Genomic DNA, 9,050 nt, shown 5'->3' with positions numbered 1-9,050 from the left:
TACTAAACCCAGAATAAACACCTTTTTATTTCAATCAGGTCTTTTCTAAAATTTTGGTTAACACTGTACATACTCCATTTTATTTTTTTCTTATTCTGATAAAAACAGACTTCATAAGGCAACAGAAGCAGTTGTATCTCGAGGCAACTGGGAGGCTTGAGCCATAATTTCTCAAGCCTTCCCCACTAAATTCTTAGAGATTGGTTCTTCCCTCAGTTGCCTGAGTAAGTTTTACCTCTTTGGTGAGGGACAGGGGAGAATCCCTATTTTTGATTTATTTTCTTGAGAATTTGTGACTCTTTGCCCTTGGAGTTCAGGGACATCTGTTTATTGTGAAGCCTGTTATTTTGTGAAAAATCAGGTGTATATTCAGCGTAACATTTGGGAGGTTTGATTTTGTTTTTCTGAAATTATTCTTGAGGCAGCTGTGGTATATATGAGAGAGCATCACAGTGGGCATCAGAAGATCTCAGTTTAAATCCTAGTCTTATTAATTATTAGGTTGGTGCAAAAGTAACTTTGTCATCTGATACTGGAATAAATTCTTAAATGTGGGGAATCAAACCTGGGTCTCCTGCATTGCAGGCAGATTCTTTACATCTGAGCCACCAGGGAAGCCCCTGTTATGTTATACATCATTTTAATGCACATTTCTTGCTTTGTGTTTTTTGCCAATGACTTATCACTTGTGTTTATTTTATTTTTATTTTAGACTAGGGAAATGATGTTAGAGAAAAAGCAAATTCGAATGATTTTCTCATTTGAGTTCAAAATAGGTGGCAAAGCAGCAGAGATGACTCGTAACATCAACAATGCATTTGGCCTAGGAACTGCTAATGAACATAGAATGCAGTCGTGGTTTGAGAAGTTTTGCAAAGGAGACAAGAGCCTTAAAGATGAAGAGCACAGTGGCCAGCCATCAGAAGTTGACAATGACCAACTGAGAGGATGATCAAAGCTGATCCTCTTAAAACTACACGAGAGGTTGCTGAAGAACCCAACATTGACCATACTACGGTCATTTGGCATTTGAAGCAAATTGGAAAGGTGAAAAAGCTCTATAATTGGGTGCCTCATGAGCTAACCGGAAAAAAAAAATGTTGTTTTGAAGTGTCATCTTCTCTTATTCTGTTCTGTTCCATTCTATTTGTATTCATTCAGTCATGACCAACTTTTTGCAACCCCATGGACTGTATGTATCCCACCAGACTCACATGTCCATGGAATTCTCTAGGCAAGAATACTGGAGTGGCTTGCCATTTCCTTTTCTAGGGGTTCTTCCTGACCCAGGGATCGAACCTGGCTCTCCTGCACTGCAGGTGAATTATTTACCATTTTAGCCATCAGAACTACACAACAGCAGTGAAACATTCCTTGATCAGATTGTGACATGCAATGAGAAGTGGGTTTTATATGGGAATTGGCAATGACCAGCTCAGTAGCTGGACCATGTAGAAGCTCCAAAACACTTCCTAAAGCCAAACTTACAACAAAAAAAGGTCATGGTCACTGCTGATGCACTACAGCTTTCTGAATCCCAGCAAAACCGTTACATCTGAGAAGTATGCTAAGCAAATCAATGCAATGCACTCAAAACTGCAACTCCCTCGGCCAGCACTGGTCGACAGAAAGGGCCCAGTTCTCAACGACAATGCCTGACCACATGTTGCACAATGAACACTTCAAAAGTTAAACAAATTGGGCTGTGAAGTTTTACCTCATCCTCCGTGTTCACCTGACCTGTTGCCAACTGACTATTGCTTCTTCAAATGTCTGGACAGCTTTTTTCAAGGAAAACGCTTCCATAGACAGCAGGATGCAGAAAATGCTTTCCAAGAGTGCGATGAACCTCAAAGCATGGATTTTTATGCTACAGGAATAAACAAACTTATTTCTCATTGGCAAAAAATATGTTGATCATAATGTTTTCTAAATAAAGATGTGTTTGAGGTTAGTTATAAGGATTTAAAATTCATGGTCCAAAACCACAATTATGTTTGCACCAACTCCTTGGAAGGAAAGTTAAGACCAACCTAGATAGCATATTCAAAAGCAGAGATGTTACTTTGCCAACAAAGGTCCGTCTAGTCAAGGCTATAATTTTTCCAGTAGTCATGTATGGATGTGAGAGTTGGACTGTGAAGAAAGCTGAGCGCGAAAGAATTGATGCTTTTGAACTGTGGTGATGGAGAAGACTCTTGAGAGTCCCTTGGACTGCAAGGAGATCCAACCAGTCCATTGTGAAGGAGATCAGCCCTGGGATTTCTTTGGAAGGAATGCTGCTAAAGCTGAAACTCCAGTACTTTGGCCACCTCATGCGAAGAGTTGACTCATTGGAAAAGACTCTGATCCTGGGAGGGATTGGGGGCAGGAGGAGAAGGGGACAACAGAGGATAAGATGGCTGGATGGCATCACTGACTTGATGGACGTGGGTTTGGGTGAAGTCTGGGAGTTGGTGATGGACAGAGAGGCCTGGCGTGCTGTGATTCATGGGTTCATAAAGAGTCAGACATGACTGAGCAACTGAACTGAACTGAACTGAATATGACCTTTATGACACTGGCTGTTTCTAATCACCCAGAATCTTCCTTTCCCACACTGAAAATTATAAAATTATCATCTCTACCTTCCAATGTTTAACTTTTGGTGGAGTAGACTTGAGATTTCAAGGTGAAAGTCGTGTACTTTTATTTATATAATTAGTTGATGTATCTTTGGTCTTTTGAGATGTTTGAATTATATTAGTATTAATGACAAATTCCAAGAATGGCGATCTGGTTGAAATCCAAGAGGTATTTGTTTGGGGTTTGTTATGACTGCAGCTCAGGAGACACAGATCCAAGAAGCATTTAGATTGTGTTCTACCCGACTACAACATGGGGAAATTTATAAATGCAAAAAAACTGCAAAGGTACATAAATTTCTTGTGAAGAATTAGAATTGTTTGTATACTTATGGCTGATGCATGTTGATGTATGGCAGTAACCAGCACAATATTGAAAAGCAGTTATCTTCCAATTAAGAATAAATTTTAAAAAGAATTAGAATTGTAGATGACAAGATGTAAAGATACTTGTCAGCAAGAATTTTTTTTGGGGGGGTGTTCAAAATGGTTGCATTGTTGTGAAGGGGGTGGGGAACTATGAAAATACAAAATTGTAGCAAGCACCTGGTAGCAGATGCTGTTTTGAAATGGTTGGTGGAGTCCTTGAGTTTGACACAGTTGGCAATTCAAGTTCTCAGTAATGCAGGAACTTATCTAAACACACCCCTAATGCCTGAACCACAGTTACTGCATTTTGATTTTAAATGATCTTAAATATGGTGTCATTATCTATTTTATGTACGCTGCTAAGTCCCTTTAGTCGTGTCCGACTCTGTGCAGCCCCATAGACGGCAGCCCATCAGGCTCCCCCGTCCCTGGGATTCTCCAGGCAAGAACACTGGAGTGGGTTGCCATTTCCTCCTCCAATGCATGAAAGCGAAAAGTGAAAGTGAAGCTGCTCAGTCGTGTCCGACTCTTAGCGACCCCATGGACTGCAGCCCACCAGGCTCCTCCGTCCATGGGATTTTCCAGGCAAGAGTACTGGAGTGGGGTGCCACTACCTTCTCCATAGGCAAATGTAATATCAGTAAGTACATTAAAATATTTAAAAATCTTTCAAATTCAAGGACAGAGTATTTCGGTGTTGGATATAGTATTACAAGATAAACATTAAAAAATAAAATTAAAAAGGCATAAGAAGAGACATTACTTTGCCAACAAAGGTCCATCTAGTCAAAGCTATGGTTTTTCCAGTAGTCATGTATGGATGTGAGAGTTAGACTATAAAGAAAGCTGAGTGCCAAAGAATTGATGATTTTGAACTGTGGTACTGGAGAAGACTCTTGAGAGTTCCATGGACTACAAGGAGATCAACCCAGTCAATCCTAAAGGAAATCAGTCCTGAATATTCATTGGCAGGACTGATGCTGAAGCTGAAACTCCAGTACTTTGGCCACTTGATGGAGTCAAGTGAAGAACTGACTCATTGGAAAAGACCCTGATGCTGGGAAAGACTGAAGGCAGGAGGAGAAGGGGAGGATAGAGGATGAGATGGTTGGGTGGCATCACTGACTTGATGGACTTGAGTGTGAGCAAGGTCCAGGAGCTGGTGATGGACAGGGAAGCCTGGAGTGCTGCAGTCCATGGGGTCGCAGAGTCAGACACGACTGAGCAACTGAATGAACTGAACTGAAGATAAACTGATTGTCCTCAGTGTGAGATATCTCCAACTGGTCATTGATTTGAATCCACAGTTAGGAGCCTGCCGGGAACCACCATGGGAGATCCCACCCATGATAAGGTCATGTGGAAGAGCCATGACAAGCAAGGCGGATCATTGCTCGAGGGATCCCCTGAATCTGCTCGAGCATCTACCCCAAAATCAGAATCTGTCTGTCTTACTATTTTGTGCCTTTCACCAACTCTTCTGACATTAACAGGGGACTATCCCTGACCACCTTTCTCTGGAAAAAGTCAACTTAGGGCTTTAGTTAATAAGTCTCCTTGGCATGAAAGGAATATTTCTATTTTAATCTCTCTGCTGGCATTCTAGCTTGCCTGACAGGTTTATCCATTCTCTTTTAATTAACACACATGATTGTTCACAACTCTCCAACCTTGAAAGGCATGGGAAGCCAAAACATTCTAAAAGTCCTAATGAGCATAGAGTCCTTTAAGGGATTAAAAATTATTAGAATAGATAGTACTGGTAAAGGGCTTCATTATTGGGCCAATGCTTGCTGCCAAGTTCCCATATCCCTTATCCATTGTGCACTTGGGATTGCATTGGTTAACATAGTTGGAATGTAAGAAGAACAAGTAGCAGCCTTGGAATTAACCACATCAGACCTGAGAGCTAATTGGTTCTTTCTTTGTTGTGACCCACTGCACCTTTGCTCTGTGAGAACGTAACTCTGTTTAGCACTTTCTGAGGCTGACATAGATTAGAAATACAAAGAAAAAACACTTCAAGGGAAAATAAGTTTTCTGGTTGAGCAGCCTTTATCAAAAAAGGGTCATAAAATGTCCACAGGCCTCCAAGGCCAGAAGATAATGTACACAACATTGTTTATGGGAAAGGTATGCAGAAAAAATCCTGGTTTTGATAAAGACAAAACAGATGTAATGTTTGGGCTGACTCTGTATGACTTTGCATCTTTCATTTCCCTCTATGTACAAGTTAAGGTATAAAAGTTCCTTTTGAAAATAAAGTTATGGGCCTCGCTCACCGAAGCTTGATCTCCCCGTGTCATTCTTTTTTTCCTTTTCCCTCCTTTTCTCTCTCTGTTCTTCTTTCAGGATGACTCCTTGGAACACAGGAGCTTTATTGGCTTTCTGTGTTAATCAAGGAAGATCAAGCTCTGCTCTTTGCTTTGCTATCCTTTTGCCTAGGCTGTCATCCTGAGGGTACCCCTGGATCCTGCTGGGGCTAGACCCCGGCAGGAGCCTTTTTTTTTTTTAATTAGCCACACCTGGACCCAATCCCAGGGCATCCCAAGTGGTGCTAGTGGTAAAGAACTGTTCTGCCCATGCAGGAGACATAAGAGACATGGATTTGATCCCTGGGTTAGGAAGATCCCCTGGAGGAGGGCCTGGCAACCCACTCCAGTATTCTTTCCTGGAGAAGTCCCTGAACAGAGGAGCCTGATGAGTTACAGTCCATAGGTCACAAAAAGTCAGATATGAGTGAACCGACTTGGCATGCACACAAGGGCCCAATTCCAGTACAGCTAAACCAGCTAGACTGGAATTTCCAGAGTGATCATTGGACACAGAGAAAACAAAATTAATTGGGGCAAAGTCTACTCAGAATAGAGTGCAAAGTGGATGTAATTGGTCTTTTTATATCAGAGAGGCCCAAGTTGAATTAGCAGGGACTGTTATAAAAGCTTTAGATTTCAGGCTCACAGTCGTCTGAGTAAGAAGAGAAGGCGTCAATGGATCTGGCTGTGGTCCTCGTGCTCTGTCTCTCCTGTCTGCTTCTCCTCTCACTCTGGAAACAGAGCTCTGGGAAAGGGAAGCTCCCGCCAGGCCCCACTCCTCTCCCAATTCTTGGAAATATCTTTCAGTTAGATGTTAAGAATATCAGCAAATCTTTAACCAGTGTAAGTAGATTTTATGTTTCTCCAGGGTCTTGCAAATGGTAAGTAAGTTAAGCCTAATTATGACGCTAATACATAAGTTTCTATGGGCACACTGTCAAAATGTGTAAATGTGAAGCAAATTACTTCCTGTAAATTTTGACACTTTTCTTGCCTAAATAGAGGAAAAAGGAATGTGTTTTGCGAGTAGAGAAACACTTAGCTCTTTGTATGGTAAAATGAAAATAATAAAGTATTAAAAGCTGGGAGTGTTGCCTCCCTCCTTTGTTTCACAGCCATTTGCTATGATTTGGGGCTGATTTTTGGCATTTTGTGATTCAAGATTTTCTTCCAGAAGTCATATACTATGTAAGCCGCTTGTTTTGTTCAGAGTCAGGAAAATATAACTTTTTTTGCAAAAGGAGATTGTGCCTGATGTAGAGGAATTGACTTGGGATCAAGACAAGCATGAGTGATTGAAAGAAGTCATCACTCAGGATTCTGCAGGAAGCTGCCGTCTGTACCCTGTGAATGCTGCAGGGTGTCAGATGCTGTTCTTCCATGAGATGCAGTCTCTCCAAGCACTGCCTCTACGATGTTTCCTCTCTTTCTGTATTAGTCTCACCAGTGGATCTCAAACGAGGCTGGGAATTTATTTTTTGAAATGATAAATTTCTAGTATTCATCATAGGGCTATACAATCAGAATTCTAAGCGCTGCTGTGTGAGTGATTCTGAAACAGTCAGCTGGCTGATGGTTTAAAGCTGGGCCTTGAGGACTGCTACATTCCTCTCATGGATCAGAGGGTGATTATGAAGATCTTCAAACTGAAATTCTTTATATATTAGCCCTGGGATGCTGGAAATACACCAGAATTCCCCTACTTTAGTTTCCTTATTTATAGTGGGGCAAATAAACCTGCTGAAAGTGCTGATTTGAGGATTAATTATAATCCGTGTACCAGTTATTTGGACCATTATCCAGGATCTCAGGTCATCCATAAGTGGAAACTGTAACAATCACCATCATACTTATGAATTGAATTGAGAAATATTTTAAGCTATGTGGCAGAATAAAAACATAATAGTAGGATGATAACACAGTCTGTATCAGGCACAATATATATCAAATATTGACTTCTTTTGTTATTACATGCATTTCCATTCCCAGCTCTCAAAAGTCTACGGCCCTGTGTTCACTGTGTATTTTGGAATGAAGCCCACAGTAGTTTTGCATGGATATGAAGCAGTGAAGGAAGCTCTGATTGATTTGGGAGAGGAGTTTTCTAGAAGAGGCAGTTTCCCAGTGATTGAAAGAAATGTTAAGGGACACGGTAGGTGTGTATTTGCACATGTTCAGCTTTGATAATGGGTAGGGGTGGTCAGGGTGAAAAACAGGAATTTCAGGAGCCCCCCAGCAGAGCTTGTTCGTCTCAGTCTCCCAAGTGTCAGTTCACGCCTCCTTCCCTAGGACCTCCCTCCTATTCTGTTTCTCCTCCCATCAGGAATCGTATTCAGCAACGGGAAAACGTGGAAGGAGACCCGGCGCTTCTCCCTCATGACGCTGCGTAATTTCGGGATGGGCAAGAGGAGCATCGAGGACCGCGTTCAAGAGGAAGCGCGCTGCCTGGTGGAGGAGCTGCGAAAAACCAACGGTGGGTGATCCTGTGCTCTGTAACTCTGACCTTAGCAATCTTCTCTCTCTCTCCGGTGATGCTCTTGGCAACATTTCCAGGCAGCCACATCTTTCCTATGGGTGGTGGTTGCCAGTCTTTAGATGAAGGGGAGGAGGGTGTGAAGCACAGACAGCCAGGGGAGCTTTTGTGTATCTGTGATTGTCATGTGTGTCGTACGATTGTCTCATGATGGTACACACCATGTAGGTATAAATGTGTTTTAATAATACTCTATCCTGCACTTTGTGTTCAATTCAGAAATCACAAAGGATAGTTTTGAGTCTTTTCCTGAAAAAGAGAACAATGTCTTTCCTGTAGCATTAAAGTGGGTTTTCTATTCCAGAGCTTTTTACCAGGGAATACTTGTTAATTGGACAGGGTGAGAATGACACTTATGGGGGTGTCACACTTATGATGAGAATGACACTCATGAAACAGTGACATTTATGTTCATTTAATTGAACAATTTTTATACGTACAGCCTCACAGACGTGACTGAGAGTCACTTCGGGGCCCAAGGCTACAATTCTGGCAAATAGTAATGACATTTAGGGATTTTAATCATTTCAGTTCAGTTCAGTTCAATTGCTCAGTCGTGTCCAACTCTTTGTGACCCCATGAATCACAGTACGCCAGGCCTCCCTGTCCATCACCAGTTCCTGGAGTTCACTCAGACTCACGTCCATCGAGTCAGTGAGGCCATCCAGCCATCTCATCCTCTGTCGTCCCCTTCTCCTCCTGCCCTCAATCCCTCCCAGCATCAGAGTCTTTTCCAATGAGTCAACTCTTTGCATGAGGTGGCCAAAGTACTGGAGTTTCAGCTTTAGCAGCATTCCTTCCAAAGAAACCCCAGGGCTGATCTCCTTCACAATGGACTGGTTGGATCTCCTTGCAGTCCAAGGGACTCTCAAGAGTCTTCTCCAACACCACAGTTCAAAAGCATCAATTCTTTGGCGCTCAGCCTTCTTCACAGTCCAACTCTCACATCCATACATGACCACAGGAAAAACCATAGCCTTGACTAGACGAATCTTTGTTGGCAAAGTAACATCTCTGCTTTTCAATATGCTATCTAGGTTGGTCATAACTTACCTTCCAAGGAGTAGGCATCTTTTAATTTCATGGCTGCAGTCACCATCTGCAGTGATTTTGGAGCCCCCAAAAATAAAGTCTGACACTGTTTCCACTGTTTTCCCATCTATTTCCCATGAAGTGATGGGACCAGATGCCATGATCTTCATTTTCTGA

General features: G+C 42.1%; 1 protein-coding gene across 2 annotated transcripts in view; it reads left to right on the top strand.

The window, feature by feature from the left end:
• The first annotated feature begins 5,856 nt into the window (after positions 1-5,856).
• LOC104990182 (cytochrome P450 2C19-like) overlaps positions 5,857-9,050 on the top strand; it is a 93,790-nt gene continuing 90,596 nt past the window's right edge. For both annotated transcript variants that reach the window (XM_010842159.1, XM_010842160.1), the window contains exons 1-3: positions 5,857-6,151; positions 7,298-7,460; positions 7,632-7,781. In XM_010842159.1, coding sequence (XP_010840461.1) covers positions 5,984-6,151; positions 7,298-7,460; positions 7,632-7,781 — 481 coding nt within the window. In that variant the 5' untranslated portion in view covers positions 5,857-5,983. The remainder of the gene's footprint in view (positions 6,152-7,297; positions 7,461-7,631; positions 7,782-9,050) is intronic.

The sequence above is a fragment of the Bison bison genome, unplaced genomic scaffold, assembly GCF_000754665.1.
Source record: "Bison bison bison isolate TAMUID 2011002044 unplaced genomic scaffold, Bison_UMD1.0 scf7180017864172, whole genome shotgun sequence".
NCBI lineage: Eukaryota > Metazoa > Chordata > Mammalia > Artiodactyla > Bovidae > Bison > Bison bison.
Note: the sequence above shows the minus strand (reverse complement) of the source record. Positions and strands in the feature narration are given on the sequence as shown.